This window comes from Sceloporus occidentalis, unplaced genomic scaffold (assembly GCF_023333645.1).
Source record: "Sceloporus occidentalis isolate IW3139 unplaced genomic scaffold, rSceOcc1.0.p SCAF_83, whole genome shotgun sequence".
In the NCBI taxonomy this organism is placed as follows: domain Eukaryota; kingdom Metazoa; phylum Chordata; class Lepidosauria; order Squamata; family Phrynosomatidae; genus Sceloporus; species Sceloporus occidentalis.
In genome coordinates, this window is record NW_028317063.1 from 3596334 (window position 1) to 3621604 (window position 25271).

The 25271-nt window shown below is 40.2% G+C and overlaps 2 protein-coding genes across 3 annotated transcripts in view; both read right to left on the minus strand.

The window, feature by feature from the left end:
* Window positions 1–4935, minus strand: part of LOC149285196 (voltage-dependent L-type calcium channel subunit beta-4-like) — a 42977-nt gene extending 38042 nt beyond the window's left edge. For both annotated transcript variants that reach the window (XM_089495770.1, XM_089495769.1), the window contains exons 1-2: window positions 4873–4935; window positions 4290–4373 (exon numbers count right to left, since the gene is read on the minus strand). In XM_089495770.1, coding sequence (XP_089351896.1) covers window positions 4290–4373; window positions 4873–4935 — 147 coding nt within the window. The remainder of the gene's footprint in view (window positions 1–4289; window positions 4374–4872) is intronic.
* Window positions 4936–8305: 3370 nt separating this feature from the next.
* On the minus strand, window positions 8306–20990 carry LOC149285197 (signal transducing adapter molecule 2-like). The gene is made up of 14 exons (XM_089495748.1): window positions 20951–20990; window positions 14649–14733; window positions 14328–14403; window positions 14110–14205; window positions 13204–13350; window positions 12969–13038; window positions 12209–12392; window positions 11858–11952; window positions 10981–11060; window positions 10698–10785; window positions 9599–9653; window positions 9320–9458; window positions 8745–8923; window positions 8306–8513 (listed from the first exon to the last, which is right to left on the minus strand). Exons 1-14 carry the CDS (start codon window positions 20988–20990, stop codon window positions 8306–8308), a joined length of 1542 nt encoding a protein of 513 aa, XP_089351874.1.
* Window positions 20991–25271: the final 4281 nt, after the last annotated feature.

Below are 25271 nucleotides of genomic sequence, written 5' to 3' on the forward strand. Positions count from 1 at the left end.
TAAGTCCCACTTTTGGGCCCAAATCACTATTGTCCCTCTTTTCTTGGAGCTGAGAAAGTTTGCTGGGTATGGGGGTATCACGGGGTTCTCCAGCACAGTAATATGCGTAGAACTGGCAAGATTTGGGTTGATAAATTAAATTGTGCCCATAAAATACACTATTCTCCATCATTACATTAAAACCTTCTAGCCTCACCTGTAACCATTACCCCTTGTTGTCCATTTTAAATGTTGGGGGTATGTAAACGTGTAGTTTGCAGGGTATCATGGGAATGGTAGTTCATTAACCGGCGACGATCCACAGGACGCCTATTACCTGGGGATTAAAATCTGCCCTGGCACTTTAAGGGCAATACGTGGCAACGTAGATCCAGCAGGTGACACACTAAAGGACATGATAGGCCACATAAGGCAGTAAAGGTACCGGGGGCACCATTGGGCACCAGGCATTTGTTGTGTGTGCCGGGGGTCACGCCAGGCGTATTGCTACAATGAGATGTAACACTGTTCAGTTCTTATAACATCTCACATAAAGGACTGAAAAGAATGAGAATTATTAATGTGACATTCAAATGATGAGATCATCAGCCAAGTAGCACATATGCTGACCCATTTACTGTCTCTGTCTAATTTCCCAGTAATTGGTTATGCTCCCTAATGAAGCTCTGATTGAAACTTTGCGGCAGATGAAACCGAGTAAATTCCGAGTGAATCGTCTCAGTATTCCTTAAAGGGATATCATCGTTCAACATCCCTTCTTAGTGAAATGGTTCTTTTACTGAAGTCATACATGTTATCTGGACATTAGGTGGACCTGCCATCCAGAATTCTACTCGTAGACTAACTGAGCCCAGACCTACAGAGGATAGTGGGACTGTGCCCAAAACCCGTGACTGTCCTGCAAGAGGAACAATTGGAAGGTAACGGTTGCTATGAAATAGCAAGTAAGCTTAAATATTTAGTTAAAATATATAACTCCAATGTATGTTTCACTTGGTAGGAGCTGGTAGACTTTGGTCCGTGTTAAAGATTGACCCCGGCAATTACCAGCTCGCAATACATTGATGAATGATGGGTCTCCCGCTAGATCACAGAAGCTAAATAACACCAAATCTAAACTTAGAACGTCGCTGTTCATTCACACATCCTGTTCCAGGTCGTGTTATTTCTATTTTAACTAATTTTCACTTTCACACATATGCTGCTAAATTTAAATTTTGATAGAGTGCCATTGGCCATGAAAATCAAGAATACGAAGGGAATTCTCCATGTGTCCTATTTCGTAACATAACGGAACTCAAGCATTTATATACAGTTAGCAATAAAATAATATGCTTTTTTTTTAGTAATATCCTAATAGGTCAGCTTTAGCATAGCTGCCAACAGTCCCCATTACTGCCCATCAAACCTAATGTTCCCATTCAGTGGACACTGCACATGCAAAAAATGGGCATAGTCATTACCATGGAAGGAATGTCCGATCAACCTCATAGTGTTTGGTATTATTTGAATGTATCAGCTAAACAAAAATAGACCATAACGATGGCACTAAGCCATGAAATAAAGCAAGCTGAATTTTATAATTCTTGCATTTTTAGTAAATGTCTTGTTTTTATACATTTTTCTTAAAAAGGATCAAAAAAAACATCTGGGGATCTCAGAACTTCCCGAATATTCCACAGACAGGGAAGCCAAACCTTACGTGAAACCCTATGGACGTATTGCTTGGGTGCCTCAAAGAAAAATCAGGCTGGTTTGCTAATCTAGTACCTACGTTCCACAAACATGTGTCATTTGATGTAGTTCACTGGTTTTGCCGGGTTCTGTGCTCGGTCAATGCAGCAGTTACAGCCATACTAGCCGTAACCAGAAAATGGTTAAAAAGTACAAGGTCGTGGTTTTGAGAAGATACTCCCGACCTTGATGCAGCTCAGTGAACCATTAATCATTACTGTATCTTCCGGAAATAATATTATGCAGGCTGGAGAACTAAAAATACTCCTGGCGCATGGATTCTGGCATTGGAATGCGTAACGCTGAAAGATCGGGTTGGTATTCGGACTTGCCGAAGACGCTCATGGTGCCCCTGGATTGGTTCACGTTATTTAGGTTATCCAAATCAAAAGTCAAATCCCTCAAGGGTCTTTATCTGGAAAGCAAATGTCTCTTTCCTCCCCTGGCGTCCCTGTTTTCTGGAAGCTCGGAATGTTTAGAGGGTAAGCGTGTATCACAGTGTTTCCTACATATACATAATGTGTTCTGAACTTGTTCTGAATTCATTACTCAATTGCATAAATGTTTACGATTAGCTCACAAAGTTACATAAAAAGCCACCACAGATTTAACCAAAAGGGTTGAAAATATGCTAGGACCCCAGGCAAACCTCTACATGAAGATTCACATGAAGATAGCTAACGGCCAACTGCCTACAGCCTGGTGACCAATCCCATCCAAACAGCGCAATAAGAGAACATGCTCCCGGCACATTACCTGTCTGACCGGCCCGGACCGGCCATCTGGCACACCGGGCAAATGCTAGATATGAACTCTGTGCCCCACAAGCAGAAAAAGCAGTGTGTGTGGCCGGCAGATTTCAGGTTCGAAGACCACCAAGGATCCGACCATCGCTAGTCCGGCCCTGCTGTCTGACAAACATTCATGAAAAGGAGCTGCAGAAAAGAACCTGGTCATGGAGCAAATTCTGCCTAGAATCCTTAATATGATATATGTCCATGTTTACACTACATGTAGGATTCCAAGAAAACCTAAAAAATAATAATATAAGATAATACCAAGGATTCTGAAAACAGCCCCAAATCGGGGGGAGGGGGGCATTTGTTTCCTCGCCTGCCTCTCACAGCAGCAGGAGTAATTAATCTTCATTGATAACATCTAAATATCCACACAAAATGCGATGCCGTCATGGGTCCTGATGCAAAATAATAATAAAGATTTTTTTACGACGTTTCTGTTCCACTTTAAGGTCAGGGACCTTTATCAAGGATAAAACTAAAATCCATCTAACCTCTAAATACATCTACAACCAAATCCCTGCGAGACAATCCCCATACCTCCACCTGTGCGTTCCCTCCTCACTAATCACTACCTGCCATCTTACCCACTAATTTACTCCGTGTTTCACGCTGCACAGATTCTATCCAACTCCATCGAAACCCTTCACAATGGATTTACAAATTATTATTATTTTTTTTTTTTTTAAAAAGCCAAATTTAAGTACGACATCAAGAAGAGAGGAATTCTATCCACATCTAAAAATTATTCAACAAAAAGGAAGGTCCCTTATGGTCTTAATTAACTTATACATTTGTAACATTGTATAATATTTGACTACTTATATATTTCTTATATTATATGTATATATAATGTGTTGTGTCTGATCAAAGCCAATGATCTTGTAACAGTTTCACATGATGCCATCTAATTGCCGGTTCAGACACTGTCATTATTCTTGTACAAAAAAACCCCAAAAATTTAAAGGGACATGTCCTCATGTACAGATAATCCACAGATCTATACCGTGCCTCATTTCAATAAACAGGACTGCGCCCACACGGGATAGCACAGAGAGATAGCCGCGTGGAATACCGCCAAAGGTGTCTCGGACCAAAGGGTTAAAATTCCAGAATTAAATGTACAGACTATATTTTTTAAATGTCTCCTTTTAATCACAAAAATTATATAATAAGATATATGAAATAGCTAGCCCAATAAGCATTCCCCCCAAGTGTCCCTTTTCTGGAGACACAGTCTCTCTTTGGGAGCCAAATCTCTGATGCCCCCTCTTTTCTGGGATGCCAGAATGTTTACTGGGTATGAGGGTATCACAGATATCCACAGCCCTAAAAGTCAACGTGTATAAAGACAGCAGAAAAGGTGTTCAAGGGAGTTAAATTGGGCATATTAAATAGATGTTTTTCTTCTAAGCGCATTAGTTATATAAATAGCCATCATCAGGTCAAAAAATTGGACATTGAAGGTCCTGGTAAAGCCCTGCGCCCTTTCCCGACATCTAACCACGTTCCCTGTTTTTGGCCATTTTTAGCCATAGAAAAGGTAGGCGAGTATGCATTAAATACTTTAATTTGGGGCAGTTTAGTTAAATATAGGGATTTTTACTGTTTAACCCATTATCCTGTTAGCAGGATAACTATCTAAGGTTGTGAAGCATTGTGGGGAGGAAGCCACATCACTCTCATCTCTGTATATGTTTTCAGTTGATCTCCTACATGGATCATCCACAGAAAAGTTCAGGGAAGCTTCTGTCCTACCTGTCTGAGGATGAAACTGGTGGAGGTCGTGCTCCCATCTGATCTCTTCAGCCTGCTTCTTCTGGATGTGGTTCCTCTAGACACCTAATCTCCAAAACAATAAGAACATCCCTGAGTATATCAAGAATCACAACCCCATCTCTTTTAACCCACACTGAGTAAATGGTGTCTAAGATTAGGTTTGTCTAAATAAAATAATAATAATTAGTATTGTTTATTTATTAGATCCAAGCGACTTTGCCCACAAGCAAGCTTTTCGCAATATGGAGAATTTATAAACATATTTTATGCATTTTTAACACAAAATCCATGGAAATGAGACTCTAAAAACCAAACAGTAAAGGTATTTAGAAGAATAACATACATTGACTTATTTAAGTTGGACATATTGCCCACCAAGCTCTGATCTGACTTTTAGCAGGATGTGAATAATAAATAATAATAATAATAATAATAGTAGTAAAAAAATAAAAATAACAATTTAACCCCAATATAACATATATCACTAATATCTTGGGGTCATATGACTCTGTGGTGTCACAGAGATGTGGTTGAGTGATCAGGACTTGGAGAAGTGTGTTACCTGGAAGATAGGAGCGCTCAGAGCTTCAGAGATCCCATTCTTTGAGAAGGAATTCCTAGACATGTCTGCAAGGGGTGAGTTGAGTTTATGGTGAAAGAAGCATCAACTCCATCAACTCCATCAGCATAAAAAAAACCAAGCACCTTCTTTCAGCCCATAGCCATCTCCACCAGCATTGTCCACCCCATCCTCATCAGCACCATCAGTACAGGACCAAAAGAAGCAGCAGAGACCAAGGGCTGAGAAGCTGTCCTCATTAAGCCTCCTCAGCCCATCAGCAGCTCCCTGGCCAGCTCTGCTGAGACATCTTTCCTCCACCACGCTCCAGAAGCAAGGGAGTGTTGGGGAGCCTTCAGTGATGGTGACCTAGCTCTCAAGGTCTTCAAGGAACAGAGATCTGGACTGGCAGCCCTGAATCGTGGATTTTAAAAACAGAAATCTGATAGGCTGCTGCCGATTCTCCAAGGACCTGCCTTAAACTGCGAGTTAACCCGTGCCTCCCCAGAGAGAGGCTCTTGCTGTGGCTGCTCCGAGGCTGTGGATCTTACTGTTTTCACATCGTGTACACTTTGCATGTGAAAAAAATACTCCTGGGGGAGTGGATGCTCGGAACAGACTACCGGGGGTATTGTGCTGCTGTTTCCTGAACAGGATCTGCACCATATGCCTGACATACATCACTATTCACCACAAGGTTCCCATATCCTAAAAGGACATTTTGTTCATCAATCTAAATGCAGACTTTATAACAAAACAAGTTTAACCCTCAAAGTGCAAGGCTCCACATTCTTAAAGGTACCATTTTAAGGTGAATATCCCATTCTATTCCAAACTGTTTTTGTTGCACTCAAGGTAAAAATAATAAGTGTAAAATTTTTCTGTGAACAATTAAAAATTGTATGTTGTTCATAAATCATTCTTTTTTTTTTGCACACACACACTGGGGCATATTTTGGCATATATAATATGTGTTGTTTATATCTATCTATCTATCTATATAGATAGATAGATATTATATATAATCTGTGGTTTTAAGGCAACATGGTTCTTTAAATGTATTTATTTATATATATATATATATATATATATATATATATATATATATATATATATACACACACACACACACACATATTAATATTACATGTACAAGCACACACTTTTATTCCTTTTGACATAAGTAAATGGCAAAGAAAACCCTAAAACACTTTATTGGCAGCAAAACGTTTAATTTGGATCAAACCTGTAAATAAATATGACAACTTAGCATTGTGCAAAGAAGAAGAAAATCCCCATTAACACCGATAAATTTGCTATGTATACTACTGGGAAAAATAGGAAAAAATATTTCTTACATTATCTACAAAGTATCATGGAAATAAGATGATTAGATTACAAGTTAGACATTAGCAACGCCAGTTACCAAATGCTGCCATATATACAAATGTAAGTGTCCCCCCCATGAGAAACCATTTATGTAGCAGTATATATAAAATTTTCACATAGACAATTGTCTATATACACTATTTATACTTTATATATCATAATGCTTTTATCAGCAGAACTAGTCGTTTATCTCTAAGTGAGTTCGGTCACGAGATTCATTTAAATTATAAACACGTCACTCCAGCATACAAAGATGAATTTACACACTTTGGAACCTCCCCCCAATATATTCATTTTTGGATATAATAGAAATTATAAAGTGGAATAATGCAAAATAATTAGAGCAAAAAAAAGGTTACAGTGCCTCACTAGACTTTAATTTACTTTAAAGGACATTTCATTGAAAGATTTTAAGTTAAGGTGCTCTTATTTCACTCGTGGTCCATATTCGGACTGTTTTTCACCCTCTTTATAAAAATGCAAATCTACATGGGATCCAGATGAGAGTTTAAGAAGTCCCTGCATCATCTGCTTGTATGTAGGGTTGTGAAGGCAAACAACACAAAGCGGAACAGAAAACACAAAAATGTAATAAATGTTTGCTAATCAAAACAATAGCAGATTCTGCGTCTATAAACTCATTTAGGTAACAAAGTAGCTCCTTATAACTTGGAAAACTGTTGATGTGGATAGATTTAGACCAGTGTAGTCCATAGCAGCTGATGTGCCAAAAGACAATACCATGTATACACACTAATATATATAGTATATATATAATATGATATAAAATGGTGTGTGTGTGTGTGTATATATATATATATATATATATATATATATATATATATATATATATATATATATATATATATATATATATATGTGTGTGTATATATATCTATCAAGGGGATTTCAAGCCAGTGGGCTTATGAAACTGAAGATTTAAGTTATTGTGAGGCTTCCTTGGAGATCAGGTGAAGTTTTCTTTGTGTTTTTATTACCAAATGTTTTCATCTGACTTTAAGAAATTTGAAAAAAAATATACACTAAAAAATGAGTCCTATTTCCTACAAAGAGGCATTTGATGTATACTCCCCAGTCACACAAGTGGAAAAAACTACTGAAAGAGGGGTACATATTAAGAGTTCCATAATGTTGAGAAACTAAATATAATTAAAAAAAAACAAAAAACTACATTGTTCAGCGTACTAATAGAACTGAGATTCCAACAATACTGGCCCTGCACAAACCAGTTTTAAATCTGTAAGTAAATTACTACTGAACTATGCATTATGCAGGGCCAGCTAGGCCCTCCTCGCAGAAAAAATTGCCGGGGTGGTGAATTCTGGAAGTTAAAAGCGGAATTCTCCTGCAAAATGTCCTTTCTAACTAACTTAGAACAAGAACATTCTTTTGTTCAGCGTGATTGAAATAACCTTGCCTTAGAAAGCTTTAACATTAAATGCGAATGGGTTTAATCTAAAGCAACACTTCCAGACTAAGAATGAATACCTGTGTATTAGTGAGCAATGGGACCAATGACGTAATTATACTTACTCATGCACACACAGTTTACCCCCAGATCAAGGACAGTAAAGGGAAAAAACCCGATAAGAGTCCTGCGTTTAAGTTGCAGTTACATGGAATCTGTAGCACAAAGACTGATCACGGCAACCGACAGTCTACACATTACCTGCATAAAGAGCGATGTAAAAGCTTTTTCTATTTTTAAAGCATCTATATAACCAACCGCTTGGCAAATAATACTCGCTTAATTGCTTTATAACCTCTTGCAGCTGGAGCTGTTCAATAAAAAGCTGACAAATTATCAGGCTAACAGTGTTAGCGGCAGCTTGTGCTTAGAAAGAAGGAAATCTAACCCCCCCCAACAAAAAAAAAATGGGCAGAAAGGAACTGATAGTATTGCTGGAATCTCAGACTTATTTGTGGTCCAGTTTTATAGGGAATACTTGTTCCCACTGTGTCAGGTTTGGATATTACTCTGTGATAACGAGCAAACACTTCACACACTGGTCTATGATGTTTGGTTTCACAGCAGGGGCTGTTGATAGTAACTCGGGGGCTGCTGAGAGACAGAGTGCATAGGGGCAGCCATCGTGTATCCTGCTGGTGTAGTGTTCTGATACGCCGACATATCCGCAGACAGCGACATTGCTTGACCGTAGGCCCCCGCTGCCGACTGATGTCCCGAATTCTGATTTAAATAGGGAGGGTTAGCGCCTGCATCATGCCCAGTGCTGGATAAAGAAATAAAGTAAAAATCAATACCAGAGCAGGAAAAACCAAAGATATTTTTAGATTTAACCCTTGCAGATCAAGAAAGCAACTAACTAAATATGTGCAGTTTGCTGAATTTTAGAATACGCCGGCAAACCCTTTGCATTGGATGGTCTAAACCTTCATGCACATGCTGGGGCACAGAATCTATGACCCTTTTCCATGGTAATCATGCTTTGATCCATACATACCTCAGATATGGTGTCTGAGCAGCTTGCGTGGTCACAGTTGAATTTATATTTGGAGGCAAGGACCTCAAAGGGCCAATCTGGTCAGGGTTCATGTTGTACCCCTGAGGAAGAGTCGCTGGATGAACGTGAGGCATTCCCTGAACCATATAGTTCCCACTCTGTGGTTGGCCGTGATAGCCCTAAAAAAGGAAAAAGGGGTATTATGTATTTTAATTATTTCTGTAATATTTGCCCTATTGTACCCCAGGACAGTAATCCCAACACAAGCCTAACAACCACAAATAAAATATTCTGAAAAAACGGGATGTATGAAGATACAATGCAGACACCTAAAGTAACTCTGATCCTGCGCTACCCAATGCTTTGAATGATTCAAAATGGTCTAACCTGTAATATGCGGTAAATGAGGCCTATAGACGCATTCTTATAAAGAACTTCAAGCCACTATATAGAAATATAAGAAATGGCTTCAGACATGGACAGACATTTTTCCCCGGAATATTACAGACATCCACTGATCATTGGCTGCAAAGGGAATTCAAATTGTAAATACAATGTTTAAAGAAAGCACGGACCTGCATGGTTGGGTTGTAATGCGTCTGAGGAGCTGGTTTGCTGTACACAGAATACATTGGCGCTTCATTCACTAGTTTATTGTATAATTCCAACGCCTCAAGAACCTTCACATTCAGTTCGGAGAGTTCAGAATGTTTCCTGGTTGGGCAATAAAAGATATTATAGAGGAATTAATAAGGATTAAAATCCCACCATTAAAACTCAACTCTACAAAACGGGAGAGAGTAACAATGAATCCAGACATAAATATGGAAACTGACTGGAAGTGCCAAACCCACCTGTCAATCTCTTCTAGCTTGTCGTCAATCATTGGGCCCATTTGCTGGCAGACATCTACAGAGGTTGAGAAGAACAGGTTACCATCATTTTCCAAGCCATATAACGAGAAAGGTTCATATCTCAAATATTCTTGGCTCAGGACATAAAATGATTAAACAGAGCAGTTATCCTCCTGGCCGTTCTCAGAGGTTTTAGTAAAGATTATCATAAAGATAATTAAATTATGCCCAGCCGATATCTCTAAATAGAAAACAAATGTTGGACAATCCCGAGATATAAGTTCTAAAGCTAGAAAAGGGGTAAGTTCTCCTCCTTACTGGGTATAACCCCACTACAGCTTAGTACTTAGTTGTCTTTATTACACATTAACGAGCAATGTTATGAATAAAGACTAATTTTGGTTCCAGTGGTAAAAGTGGTGCAATCACCATAGGAACTGGTGGAATTGGAATCTCCACTTTTATCACGGACCAGAAGTCACTTTTGTAGGTAACACAACGTGTCTGTTAAAAGGTTAGTGAAACACTTTCAGAGTCTATCATCTACTTCATAATCTGCTTGGCTATGAAATGTGTTATTCTCTTTTCATTAAAAAAAAAAAGGTAAATGAAAAATCGCCAAATGCTGACTTTTGATTCAAGAATCACCTCTTCAAATGAGGATTATACACAGATTTTCTCTCTCTTTAGTTGTTTTACTATATCTTTTATTTTAATAGTGTACAGTTATTAAATGGTTGAGCACCTTATGATTTGGTCAGACTGGTTAAAAAAACAAATCACTGTTTAAAGCTTGTAATAAAAAAATATTTTCATGTGCAGAGATATTAATACCACATCAAACCCCGCAGTGCCAAATATCCAGCAGGTGTGTATTACTTTGTGCAGCTGTCACTGTTCCATGGGCAGTTTGTGGGACTGAACAGCTGTTTAGAGCCCATATAACAGACTCTTATTTTCAAAAGAGAGACATAAACAGCATATTTAACAGAATTGCTGTAAAAATACAAGTCCTTGACACTCAGTATACTGCAGAGGCACAATGCTCTTGGCAACAATGGCCTGAAATAAAAAAGGGTACAAACGTTGCCTACAGTACCTTCTAAATCCAGAAGATCGGCAGAATCCGGTTTAGGGTCGGTGGGATCGATGCTCTGCAGTAAGTGTAACGCCTGGTCCATTTTACCCTAGGAAAGCATTTGGGGAAAACAAAAGCTCAGGCAAAGCAATTCCAAAATAAAGTGAAGATATTTCTGTAGAGACAAAGTGTTTGCTGCACAAGGCGTCAGACTTGGTCTATTATTAAGAATGTGTGTATCTGTGCAAAGCTGTTAAAGTCTTCCCGCATCCACTCAAAAGTAAAACATGCGTGCATTATGTACCTCATCAATGACGACAGGTTCAGGATCGGCCCTCGTGGTATTTTCTGGTATTTCTTCAAACACTACACTTTTTTCAACAGCTGAGAGGGGGGAAAAAAGGTACAGAGAACATTAAATGAAATGAACGTGTTCAATAAGGAAAGGAATCCTTAGTAAGGGTTCAATATGCTTTTAGCCCTAATATATTTCAATGAATCTCCCATACGTTCACAAAAATACTGATACCGGGGGGGGGGGGGGGTTGTTTTTTGTTTTTACAAGTAATCAAATGCTTAATAAAATACATGAATAATGACGAACCCTACTGTATATCTCCTGCAAAAAAGGTGAACAAATTTACTTCGCAATATTAAAAAGAGAGTTTTAACTGTTAAACAAGTCGGTTTCAGCCACAAGCCCAATATTGGAAATTCACAGCACAGAATTAAGAACAGAGAAGATTTGCAGCAGTGAGCTAGTGCGTTGCCTGTCGTTGTGGGAGAAGAGGATTGTACAGGACTACAAGGCTTTAACGAGAAACAGAGATCTTAATGTGCAAGGTTCTGAGGAAGGAAAAAAATTCTGGCTGCTATCACTGAATTGATAACGTCACCAACGCAAAGAGACCTTACAGTTACACTTAAAATGAAACACATATACAGATGATCGAAAAGGAAATAATCCCCGAGCCTAAATTACATATAATAAAAACGATATATATGATATATCCTCACTATAAGGAGTGATGTAGGAGAGAGGTGCAGCTACACATTAGCCCACTTGGACGGGAAGGGCATCTCTGATCTGACACGGGCCTATGCTGTTTGGAATACTAACTGGAAGCACCCTAGTTCATACCCAAAAATCTTACATGTTGAAGCACTGGGATTTTACGTACCTACTTCAGGTTCCACATTTAAGGTAGAAGACACAAAATTAGATGGAAATAGTCCCACACCTCTATGGTTTTCCCCTTTCCACCAGTTGGCGTCACTGTTAAGAAAATCACAAGAAATCTATGTTTAAAAACACATATATGATGGAAGAGTTTAATTTGCTATACATGTTTCATTTAATACACAGCAGGGTAAAATTGATCTTTGAAATGAAAGACTGTTTCCTTAAGTTAACCTAAAAATATAGCTTGTGACAAACGACCTAATTAAGCATTTTAGCTTTTATTACAAAGCAGTATAGAAATATTTTACTATAAATAGGAAAGTATCCTTATTTGAAATAAATCATATACCTGTCATCCAAAACAAAGATAATTTCGCCGCTTTTAAAGGTGAGTTCGTTGTCCTCGACAGCTTCAAAGTCGTAGAGTGCGCGGACTTTCCTTGGCGTCTTCTGACTGTCAGGTTGGGGGTCCACGGATGGGCATAACGGCTTCGTCTCGGCTGGCTTCTGCTCTTGTAATGATAACTCAATGGCTGTTTGGAAACAAAAATATCTTTAATCGACTCAGTCGTAGCACCAAGGACTTTTTAATGAAGTGCCGTTAGATGGCAATGTTGTCAATGGGAGAAACAAAAGCAGAATGGATTGTATATGTGGCATAAACATCTATGCGGTCCCCTCCCAAATATAATTACAATTATCTATATTAGTACTATATCTATATCTAACACCAAGATTTTGAAAGGCTTTACACATACGAATGACAAACTGGAACAGAGTCAAAAGTCCGTGGTAGCTCTAACTGGAATACGGTTTGTGACGGCAAAATCCAGATTCTGAAATAATTCTATTTCTGAAAACCTTGTCACAACCGGCATCTACGAAAGCACATACCAGCCTTTCAAATAAAAAGTTATGAATAAGAACCAATTCTGGTGCAGAGGAAAAGTAGCACAACCACCAGCAACAAAGACAACAATGATGTGATTATTTCACTTTACCGCTAAGTACTATATAACTTTACAACTCCTAATGTATTTCTTTCCCGGCTACAATGAATAAATACACAAAGTATTTTTGATCCCTTTATTCACCAAGAATAAACATACCTTTAGCGATTTCTTCATCCTCTTTGTTTTTTGTAGATAACGTCCCATTCTTAGGAGTACTGGATGTGCTCTGGGAATTAAAGGTTACATCTGAGCAGATAAATTCCCATTAAATAGCGAACAAGGGAGTTAAATACCATTAAGAAAAGTGGTTACCGCACCTTAATAAACCTATTATTAGTGAACGTCGCTCAGCCGTGAGTCAATGGTTATTGTATATTATATCTGCTCGTACCTGAGAGGTTGATGTTGGAAACGATACGCCTTCTTCCTTCAGAGATTTGATTGTTGCAGATATTAGACTAAACTGAGGATCCTTTTGAAATTCTTCCGACCATTCAACCATCAAAGCTTTCAGCTTCTCGCAAACCTTTGGATGCGCCTGCAGAATTATTACTGCTTTTAGCAAGATAACACTTTAACAAGAAAGCCTATCAGACCATAACCTTACCCATGGGGCAGGGGGCACACCAGGTGGGAAGGTGGCGCTGGCTGTGCACAGGTGCAGAACCAAATTCAACCCTCCCTACAAAACCAAAGCCCCTCTGTGATACCTCCTTGGGAAAATCTGCAGATGTATGATGACAGATCTGTGATGGCACTGAACAACTACACACCTGTACTGTTTCCACAAACGAGTGCGTTGTGTATGCAACGTAAAGTGGCAGAATCTGTCCACAATACAAGATTCAACATTGGTTGGTGTTGGCTGCATAGGGTTAAGCTTTCTTTTCTTTTGCGTCACACCAAGGTTATTGATAAAGCAGTCGGAGCTGCTGCTTCGGGCAGCATATAGTGAAATAACTATTTGTTAAAAGGTGCAAGTAAGATTCCCACTACCAGTTCTGCTAAAAGATGCACACGATCCCATCAGCGAAAGCAGTTACATCACTAGATTTAAATTGCATTAGTTTACCCCTTTGGGAATAACTAGAGGTACAAACCCAATACTTTTCTCATCAGTCGGCAGCTGTAAAAATCCCACAAACCTCAATATGACGACGAATGGATTGAATGTCCAGATTGAAAACTTTTTGGTAAATGATGTTGGGAGATCGTAAAAAGTTCAGCTCTCACAACAAAAGTTAATAAAGAGGTTATAACAACAACAAAATATCTGATGTTGGTAATGTCGACATACCTTACTAATGACAACACGCACTTCACTGGCGAAATCTCTTGAACATATTTCTAAATGAAAGATCTTCCCGCAGTTTGACACGCAGGCCCCTAAGAGCTAAGGACACAAGACAACAAGTCAATTTGCTGATGAATATTTAATATGACGACAAGGCAATCATTAAACATAACAGCAGATAGCAGACTCGTCAAAATCAATACAAGGTACACGCTACTCACAGTCAAAGCTTGTAAAGCCACGTGTGGCACCTTGTGGTTCACTCTTTTCATTATGGCTTTAAGGCCATCTTTTGCACTAAAAGAAAGAAAGAGAGGCTGAATGTAAACTGGAAGTTAGAAAAGGCGTTAAAACTCTGTATTCGATTAAATGAGCAGTATACTAGCGGCTTCTGCTCACATCCCTGCAGGAACACTGTCGCTGCGTACACGCATTCACACAGACGCTAGATTAACAAATCCGATGGAGACTGAAATTATAAGCAACAGCTGAATAACAATACATGAAGCATTTCCATAGCTAGAAATATCACATCTTCTTACCCATTTGGTGTATTTACAATTTTATCACAGATGTCCATAATGAGACCCCAGTCTTCACTGGTGTTATATTCATTGGTGGCTTTTTCTAAAAAAAATAAATAAATATATATATAAATCAATAATAATAATAATGAAGAATTTACATTTATTTAGAAACATCCAAAGCAAATCATGATTTGGAAGCAACGGTCACTTAATTAACGTGCAAAAAATAAGTCCGGATGCATCCCTTTTATGAAAACTGGCCAAGTTTGTTCCTTCATAACGAATAAAACGAGTTGAAAAAAACTGCTATCCTGCTAACCTCCCTTTGGGTCACTCGCTGGCGTGCTTATCAGTCTAGTGTGCGGACGCCATGGAACTGGGGTAACTCGCCCCAGAGCTGGGGTAACTCGGTCCACTGCTCATCCCGATCGCAAGGAGCACAAGCCATGGGAGAGTGCTGTCTATGTCAAGGTTTGGAATCATGATTCCAAACATCGTGTCTTTCAATGACACTAGAACAGAGAGTCGGACATTTTTTTGGTGGGGATTGTGTAGTTACTGGAGCAAGTGGAAAATCACCCAAAACATAACAAATGCTATTTAGCTTTCACTCAGCTATTCCTTTGAATAAGTGTTTTACGTAAACATATTAGACATAAATCATAACTAAAGTAGCATTTTAACCCTTAAAACCTCTCCGAGAAGTTACACATGATACATTCTGCCTTGTTTGCAATTTTTGCAGGGAACACGTAATTGCCATATGACCTGGAAGCAGCTACAGATAGGTTGTGCCATAGAGTGTAAGAAATCTCCTTAGCTTTCTGCGTTCTTATGTGATTAAACCTTCAAAGAAATGAATAAAGTGACAGATTTGCACTCATGTATTGTCTAACTGTAACTCTTCTACAAAATCCTGTTAGAGCGAATAATCCCCAAAAAGCTTTCAATAAAAGAACTTTTCCAATGGAACTTTTTTTGGTTCAACAGCATAAGCCCCAGTGGGTGGCAGAAAAGGAAGAGGACCTAACCGAAATAATATCTGCCCCCCGGGACCATAAATGCTTCTTCTATAATGGCGAGGAGAGAACAAGACTTTGCCCTTATCTAGCTAACAAACTTGTCCGCGGTCACATGATGTGACTTTATCTTTTATAATGAAAGCTCTGAAAATATGCCAGTTCACACAAGTCCTGATTAACTGGAACCAAGCAAGTCATTCTACATCTCGTCCATGATTCTGATTATCGTAATCACACAAGGTGTTAGATGTGAAGTATTAGGAGCCGTGGCTACCTTTCTCCTAAGGCTTGCCACCTGTGGTTGTGTAGTGCTGTTTTATTGGGAGATATGCAATATTTTATCTGCTGACTGAACCTCCAACTACAATTTCTACGCCTGGGACCCAAATTCCTACAAACTAGCTAAGAAATATCTATGTAGAAAGGTCTGATAAACCCCTCATATAAGAGCAGAGGGAGACCACCTAGATAACATATTGAAACATCGCATATGAAGGTTGTCTACTTTCAAGCCTCCGGCAGCAATAATACAATGCTGGTTACCTGTTTATATCATCGCTAATCGAACGTTCCTGGACTGTTCTAGTGGCGGAGAAAACGAAAGTGTTATAAATAAATGCCGATACCACTGACTTGCAGAGAGGTTTCTACACCCTCTACTGATCACCAGCCAGGCATGGTGCTCCTGCTTCTCATGAAGCGATGAGGTCCATAACTGCTTCAAAAGACCAGTTAATTGATCCTTGAAAACGGGGCATAAACACGTGGAATTTCACAGATCGCCCCATCTAGTCTTCCCATTTCCCCCGATATAAAGACTCGAACCTTAATCTTCTGACAGCGTTACTTTGGATGAGGACAGCTGGTAGAAGCCACGTAACTCTCGTGCTATGCGTAAAGCATACCGGCCAACGCAGTCACTCGGTGCCAATGTGTGGTTCCTCCGTACCAACCAACATTGGCTTCTAGTCTCACAGGCCGGTCGACATGTTTGAGCTGTAGCTGCTAATATCATAGCCTAGTTCCAGGGTGTAATTACCATACAAACAGAATGCCTTTCCCATTAATACCGTATTTGCTCGATTATAAGACGACCCTGATTATAAGACGACCCCCCAAAATCTGAATATTAATTTAGGAAAAAAGAAAAAGCCTGAATATAAGACGACCCTAAAGGAAAAAAGTTTTACCAGTAAATGTTAATTCATGTAAACTATTTTTTTTAATAAAAGCTATGATTGAGAAAAATATTTTTTTTGTTTTTATTTCTTGTATTTTCCAGCCTGTCCCCCAGTTACGCACATCTGCCCCCAGGCTTGCCACACCAATATGGCACTGTGGCCCATGATATGCCTTTTAACCCTCTATATGCCACTGTGCCCCATGGTATGCCTTTTGACCCCCTATATGCCACTCTGCCTCCAGAAATGCCTTATACCCCTATATCCCATTCTGGCATTTAGGGGGTTAAAATGCATATTATGGGGCAGAGTGGCATATAGGGAGGTATAAGGCATTTCAGGAGGCAGAGTGGCATTAAGGGAGTTAAAAGGCATTGTATAGAGCACTCTGCCTCCAGAAATGCCTTATACCCCTATATGCCACTCTGGCATTTAGGGGGTTAAAAGGCATATTATGGGGCAGAGTGGCATATAGGGAGGTATAAGGCATTTCAGGAGGCAGAGTGCTCTATTAAATGCCCCCTTAACGCCACTCCAGAAATGCCCTATGCCCCCATTTAACTAACACACACACACACTCTCTCCCCCCCCTCCCCTCCCCTCTCCTCTCTCCCCTCTCTCCCCTCTCAGCCCTCTCTTACCGGTGCTTCCAGCCGGGGCAGCGGGTTGACGTCGCCTTCTGCTGCAGCCGGAAGGAGGTGGAGTTGGCAGCGGGGGTTTGTATGCGTCCGTCGCGTATACTTTCCCCGGCTGTCAGAGATCAGAGATCTCTGACAGTCGGGGAAGGTCTACGCGACGGACGCAGACAACCCCCGCTGCTAGCCACACCTCCTTCCGGCTGCAGCGGACGTTGTCTACGCGTAGACGTCAACCCGCTGCCCCGGCAATACAGCAAGAAGCACCGGTAAGTGTGTATGATGGGGGGGGGGGTGAGACAGGAGGATCCAGGTCCCCTGCAGCGGTGCGGGGGATCTGGATCTTAGTCTCCTAATCAGACTCTATTTGAGGTCTGATTAGAAGACGACCCCGATTAGAAGACGAGGGGTATTTTTCAGAGCATTTGCTCTGAAAAAAACCTTGTCTTATAATCGAGCAAATACGGTATATATACTAGTGGAACAGGGACATTTCTGGCTGTAACATAATTGCTAAATGGTTTTCTAACGATCAATTAGCCTTTTACACTTAAACTTGGATCAGCGAAAACAACGTGCCATTGGAACACAGGAGTGATGGGAGTGATAAAGGGCCATTGGAACACAGGAGTGATGGGAGTGATAAAGGGCCATTGGAACACAGGAGTGATGGGAGTGATAAAGGGCCATTGGAACACAGGAGTGATGGGAGTGATAAAGGGCCATTGGAACACAGGAGTGATGGGAGTGATAAAGGGCCATTGGAACACAGGAGTGAAGGGAGTGATAAAGGGCCATTGGAACACAGGAGTGATGGGAGTGATAAAGGGCCATTGGAACATAGGAGTGATAAAGAGCCTCTGTACATCTATGAAGAGATTCCATTAAAAATCAGCCATTTACAACATTAATACCATCTGTGCTGGATTTCTGATCCATTTCACGTTATTCTAATGGATAAAATTAGCTTTTTATTTCAAAAGCAAAGATGTTCCTAACTGATGCCAACCTTTTCAACAATCTATACAAATGTATCATATTATGAAACAAAAGAGCGATAGGGGGGAGCACATGAGACATTATTTATTGTTAGCATAACTTTTGTTGCCATAATAATCCTCTCTTGTACTCATCAGCCAACACCCGCAACTTGATTTCATTTTACGGTTTTGTCTCCGCAGAGCATTTACATGTCTGCTTATACGTTCTCTGTTTTTATACAGAGACCCGTCATAGATCTATTAATTGCATGTCCTGCAGTCAAACAAGATTTATATGCATTGGCAATCTGTACGGAAAATATTCAAACCATTATAACTTTATCGAATCTTTAACACACACCTGGGATTACGCATAAAGAATAATTCTGATTCAGATGGCTGTTGCAATCACAAGAGCTAATTAAATGCTCCTGACAGTTAATCCACTTTTAATGAAAGTGGTCTTTATCCCACCCTGTAAAACATTTAAACATTCAGAGACCTTCATAGACAGTACGCTGTGATTGTGAAAAATCCATAGCTGCCAACAGTTACAAATTTGCCAGGAACAGACAGACGACTAAGATTAATCCCGGGCATTTATTTGGACTGTCAGCAACTTCTACTCGCACAGGGGCCGAATCGGAAACCAGAGCATTTCACTGGTGTGTAACTTGGGCGAAGCATTACACGCTGTTGTCAGACTCCTAGCCCTGAGCGCCATTCCCATGCCAGATGTTCTGGGTGTCCCAGCATGAGCAACTAAATCGAAATGGCTGGAACTGGTTAAATCACTTGCGTTCAAACCTAAATCCTGGTCAAGTTTTGGCCCTCGAGTTTGACTCCTGATTCATGGGCCACAACGGAGTAATGAAAGGGCGTGCGGACAATCAACAGTCCCGCGTGACCCGGCTTTCCGCTGTGCCAATACAATAACATTTTCTCCTGCAGCTTTACATAGAGATTTACAGGAAAAGCTGTTTATAGATAGGCCATCTACACAAGGCCTTCAATACTTTCTGTCTCAGTTTAAATACGTCGGTCTTATGGATAACCCTAGAAGATAAAAACACATCATACGGTGTTATTGGGTTTCACTCCATCCCTGAAACCTCACAGCCAGCAAGCGACCCAACAAAGTCCCAAGCAACGTCTGTATCTCAGTTCAGAATTACGACTTCCTTATCAGTATTCTGCTGGTCAACGCATCCGTGGACGCAGTCACAAAGTCTCTGTTCGCTTCCGGTTATGTCCTGATTTGGGTGACTTTTGAACACAAAGCATTACCTATAAACCCTATAAACTCTGCTAAAATACATACTAAAGATGAATAAATCTAGACTATATACATAGGAAAATGTATATTTGAATAGCGTGTACAGCACCTGTGCAAATTTGAATCGATTGCGAGTTTGAGAACGTTAAGCTGAGTGCAGACTTCGTGGACTCTTGCGCACGTATGTGTGTGTGTGTGTATATATATATATATATATATATATATATATATATATATACACATACATACATACATACATATACATATACACACACACTACTGTTCAAGAGTTTGTGGTCAATTAAAATAACACGAAATGGGTCCGAAATCCAGCACGGGGTTAATATTGTAAATGACTATTGCAGCTGGAAACGGCTGATTTTTAATGGAATAGGCGTATTTACGTACAAAGACCCTTTATCACTCCCATCACTCCTGTGTTCCAATGGCCCTTTATCACTCCCATCACTCCTGTGTTCCAATGGCCCTTTATCACTCCCATCACTCCTGTGTTCCAATGGCCCTTTATCACGCCCATCACTCCTGTGTTCCAATGGCCCTTTATCATTCTCATCACTCCTGTGTTCCAATGGCCCTTTATCACTCCCATCACTCCTGTGTTCCAATGGCCCTTTATCACTCCCATCACTCCTGTGTTCCAATGGCCCTTTATCACTCCCATCACTCCTGTGTTCCAATGGCCCTTTATCATTCTCATCACTCGTGTTCCAATGGCCCTTTATCACTCCCATCACTCCTGTGTTCCAATGGCCCTTTATCACTCCCACCACTCCTGTGTTCCAATGGCCCTTTATCACTCCCATCACTCCTGTGTTCCAATGGCCCTTTATCACTCCCACCACTCCTGTGTTCCAATGGCCCTTTATCACTCCCATCACTCCTGTGTTCCAATGGCACGTTGTATTCGCTGATCCAAGTTTAAGTTTAAAAGGCTGATTGTTAGGAAACTCTTTTGCAGTTATGTTACAGCTAGAAATGTTTTCCATAAAAACAGCTGAGTGACCCCAAACTTTTGAACGGCAGTGTATGTGTATTTATATATGTATTATGTATGTGTTAATACAAATACTCTTCTCTATGTGACTGACATGTCACTTTCCTAATACAGAGCCATAGCGTTAAGAGTCAAGTTAATACAGCCAGCTTCCTCCCACACCCTGACCAACATCCCCATCCCGTTACCGAGGCCTAGTGACACTCACCCACATCCTGATCAAACGGGTTGGAGCCGAAGAGCGGCATGACGGGGAGATACGGGAGACAGACGGACACACGGAAAATCTATCTGTCAAGGTGGCTCCGACCCTCTCCTGTCAGACTCTTCCTGCTCCGGCTTCTCCCGTCACAACAAGCAACCGAGCAGGCTTCCGCGTACGTTGGGCTACCCAATAGCTGCCTGACAAAGATAATATCCCATTAAACAGCTTCAAAAATAGTGATACATTATAATATATTTCAGTTGCATCTAACTATAAAACCGTCCCTGGAAATGTTATTGGACATATTTTAGTTTTTCCTTTACTATATTCTCTTCAGGCAATATTAGAAACACCTAAAAAAATGATTGAGTCTTCGGCAGCAGGAAGAGCAGGGAGCGAGTGATCTGAATGTCACGTGATTATGTCACGCTCGTAACTCAGAAGGGAGAAGACGCCGAGCTCTAAGCACAAGAGACACGTTATCTATACCTCCACTACGTTCGGCCCGGATGATTTGTGTGTGAATAACTGTACGGTTCTATGGGTACTCAAGACGTATATCGCCATTCGCGTGGAATTATAAGGCCCCCTTTTATTAAGCGCATTAGTAAAATACTCCCGTTGTCTCTAGCACTTAGATCTCTCCCAGAAGCAAGTTTCACAGAGACCTTTGAAACGGAGATCGGTGATGTCAGTGGTCCGTGTGGATGATGTCACCAGCATGAATATGTACTTTTATAGCTGAGTCACGTTGGGTAGAGATAAACACAGCAGCTCGGATCAGGAACTATAGTTCTGTACATTATGGTCCAAATTGTCCTTTGGGACCCAAATCCCTCTGTGCCTTATTCCACGCCTGAAGTCTCTTTTTAACTAGGAGCTCGGAATATTTGGTGGTGTGAGTTTATCACTGTGTTTAACTGCGCCATACCTCCCAACAGTCCCGATTTTCTCTGTTACCAGTAGCCATGCCACCGTCGGTTGGGGAGATCATTGATTTTTCCCATCCTGTAGTTTGTCAAATACAGGAAGGACGTTTATTTGAGAGAATGAATGTTAGAACAAGCAAACACCAAGCGTTCTTCCCCCAAAGAGGACAACTGGGGTAGCAAGAAAACAGAAGGTTTGTTTTTATTATTATCATCATCATTATTATTATTATCTTTTCGTTATTAAGTGCAAACAAATAATGCAGCTGTAAACAATTTAAAAGGGGAAGTTAACACATACATAACAAATATACATTAACACATACAGATACATCAGGAGTGGAGAACCCGGCCCTTAAGCGGCCATGTAGCCTTATGGTACTTTTACACAAGGCTTCTGGCAGGAATGGTGGGCTTTTGAGGGCCCCGCCCAAGAGCTTGCAATCTAAATACAACTATATGTATACATTAAGTAAAACTATATGTATAACATGTTCTTTTTAAAATAGTCATTACATACTATGTAGATAATCCGTCTGTATCCTCATCAACGACACATTGGTCCCAGGACGCGGGAGAAATGAGTCATAAAGAGTCACCGCGTTGAAATAGATCAGGTTACGGCATCTTCTTAACACCCAAGTGCCGTGAAAAGTGAGCTTCCATGTCAACGCACTCAAATCTATCTTATTTTTTAATGGTGGTCAGAGTGGAAGCAAGAGTTAACATTAATTTAAAAAAATATACATTTCTAATATCTGGCTGCTGCCTAATGTATGATATTTCTCCAGATTCGTCCAAAACATTAAAAACAATGCCCTGGCACTGAAGTGGTTAAAAGCGTCAGCATTCTGCCATCAATCCTTGTTGGATTATTATTATTATTATTATCTTTTATTTATATAGCGCCAACAATTTACGCAGCGCTTGATACAATACATAAGTTCAAGGGGTCTGACTAGACGAGAATTGACAGACTAAGACAAACCGATACATTAGGTGGAGAGAGCCCGGCCCGCAAGCTTACAATCTAGAGGGAAATGGGGTGACAAACATAAGGCACAGAGAAAGGGTGAGAGGTGGTGCGGAGGGTATCAGTGACGGGTGAGAGGTAGTGTGGGGGGTATAAGGCACAGAGAAAGGGTGAGAGGTAGTGTGGTGGTTGTCTCAATGACAAGGAAGTTCTAGCTGCTAAGGTGGAATGCTTCTCTGAAGAAGTGGGTTTTAGATTCCAGAGATATGGGGCAGCTCGAGTTGGATGCATTGCAATAATGTTGCAAATGTGTTGGCAATATTTACAACAGAAAGAGAAAACTGCAATAAAATAGTTGCAGTTTTTGGTTGCCAAAGAGTCCCGTCACACCTGCTTTTTTCTTTATCCTTTTTTTCTTTAGTGCTGCTTTATTGTTTTTTTTTGTTTTTTTTTTACTTTTGATCAGTTACTGCAGACTCTGCAGCTTTACTCAACACTTCATTAAATGTCTGCTCCATACAGTAAATAGAAAGATGTTTTAAACTATTATCTTTTATTTATAAATCAATAGCAGACTTTACAGCATTATACAGCAAGGTCACATATAAAAAACCACATAGTAAAACTCAGAGACACAGAGGGTCTGGATGGAGAGTGTTGTGTGCTAAAGCCTACTATCTGAAGGGCCACTAGCCATCATATGCACTTTATGCATACGATAGCTGCGTGGTGTCCCCTTTGCAATATATAGTTGCCCCTTTCCCTACCCCCAGCTGGAACTCATTTGCTTGCATATGATATACTTGCCCAGACTCAGCTCCAGCATTGGCTCGGAGTTTAGACCCCCCATGAGCATGCACAGAAAGCGCTCTCATTGATTTATATGAGAACATTTTCCCGTTGTTAACTGGTTGCTTCAAGCAGCCAATGGGTGGCAAGAATCACCAGTCCTTGGAGGAGAAGGGCAGCTTCCCTGTTGTCTGTAGTCAAACAGGGCTTGACCCTCAATGTATTTCCTGGGTAAATGTACATATAAAAGGGTAAATCAGTGATTCTGAGGCTGGGACCTGAAACCTCTAGTTATTGCTCTGATTCCAGAAAGAAAATCATGGAAGTGCAGTGTTTGATTTACTGCGAGTCAACCATCAAGTGTCCTCCTAATCAAGGATTCCATTCATCAGCTATCCTCTTGATCCAAAATAAATGCCAGTAATGCGGCTGAAGTTTTTTGATTAGTTTTTGACAAGAAGCCATAGCAGCTAAATATTCCTGATTATAATGAAAATTATATTTTCCTTTTCATTTTTAAATATGTTCTACATTTTAAAAATAGCTTTATTTACATAAATTGTATTTTCTTACATATTTGGGATTATGTTGAAGCGGGCTTAGCTGACTCTGTATAATCAGTGCAAATCATTGGCATGGTACCTCCCTAGGTCTGACTCGGGCCAGTGCCCCCGCCACCCTCCACCACTTACCTCCGTAGCCATTGCCCCATATGCTCAGTGCTGGAATATGATGTCATTTCCTAGAGCACTGCATGTTAAGGCATACATTGCGTAATATATATCGGATTGCTATTGGGAGTTCTCCCAAATTGGCCCATGGAGCGGTGGTGCACCGGGAATCCTGGTTGTCCAATAGGACAATCTCCATGACCCTGAGACTAATTAAATGTTAACCCTTTAATAGCCCATCATGAAGATTCTATGCATTGATTTGTCAAATGGCTCGAATACCACTCCTTAAAAAGATGTAGGTCTCTTCCTCAGATGGACATAGAACAGACACAGAATTAGTATTTTGCGAGGTTTCGTAGCTTTGCCTGTGAATGTCGTATTTCTCTTTTTTTAAGTCCTCCTTTTTGCCTTAAGATGGGAGCCTATCCATGACACAGGACAAACAGGACACATAAATCCCGATTCATAACTGAATAAAATAATCTTTCCATATTAATATTACACACTGCTACATAATATGTTGGGCTCTTCACCAAGTGTCTTTCATTCATGTACTATTTAATGGATAACTACATTTTTGACGGATTCAGTTGAGAAGTTTTCTTTATTCTGCAATCTCAAAGTTCTAACAGATGACTAGTTTTAACAGGATTACACCATAGAGTCTGACACAACTGTAACACAACACCAGCTGCTTCTGAATTCATAATTAGATGAACTTTTCCTAAAGTACAAACAGTTCTCACTTATGCGCTAACAGCTACATGAAAACTGTCAATTCCTGTAGAAAGTACATTTTTTGAATGCTACAAGAGTTATTATATTTTAAGTAAATACAAACACAAGGTAAGTAAATCGTAGGTCGCTCTTTCGTTGTTAAAGGGGAACTATCCCGGTCATAGGGTTTTTCATTACTATATTAATGAAAGAAAGAGCACAGTGTCCCATTCAGTCCCAGT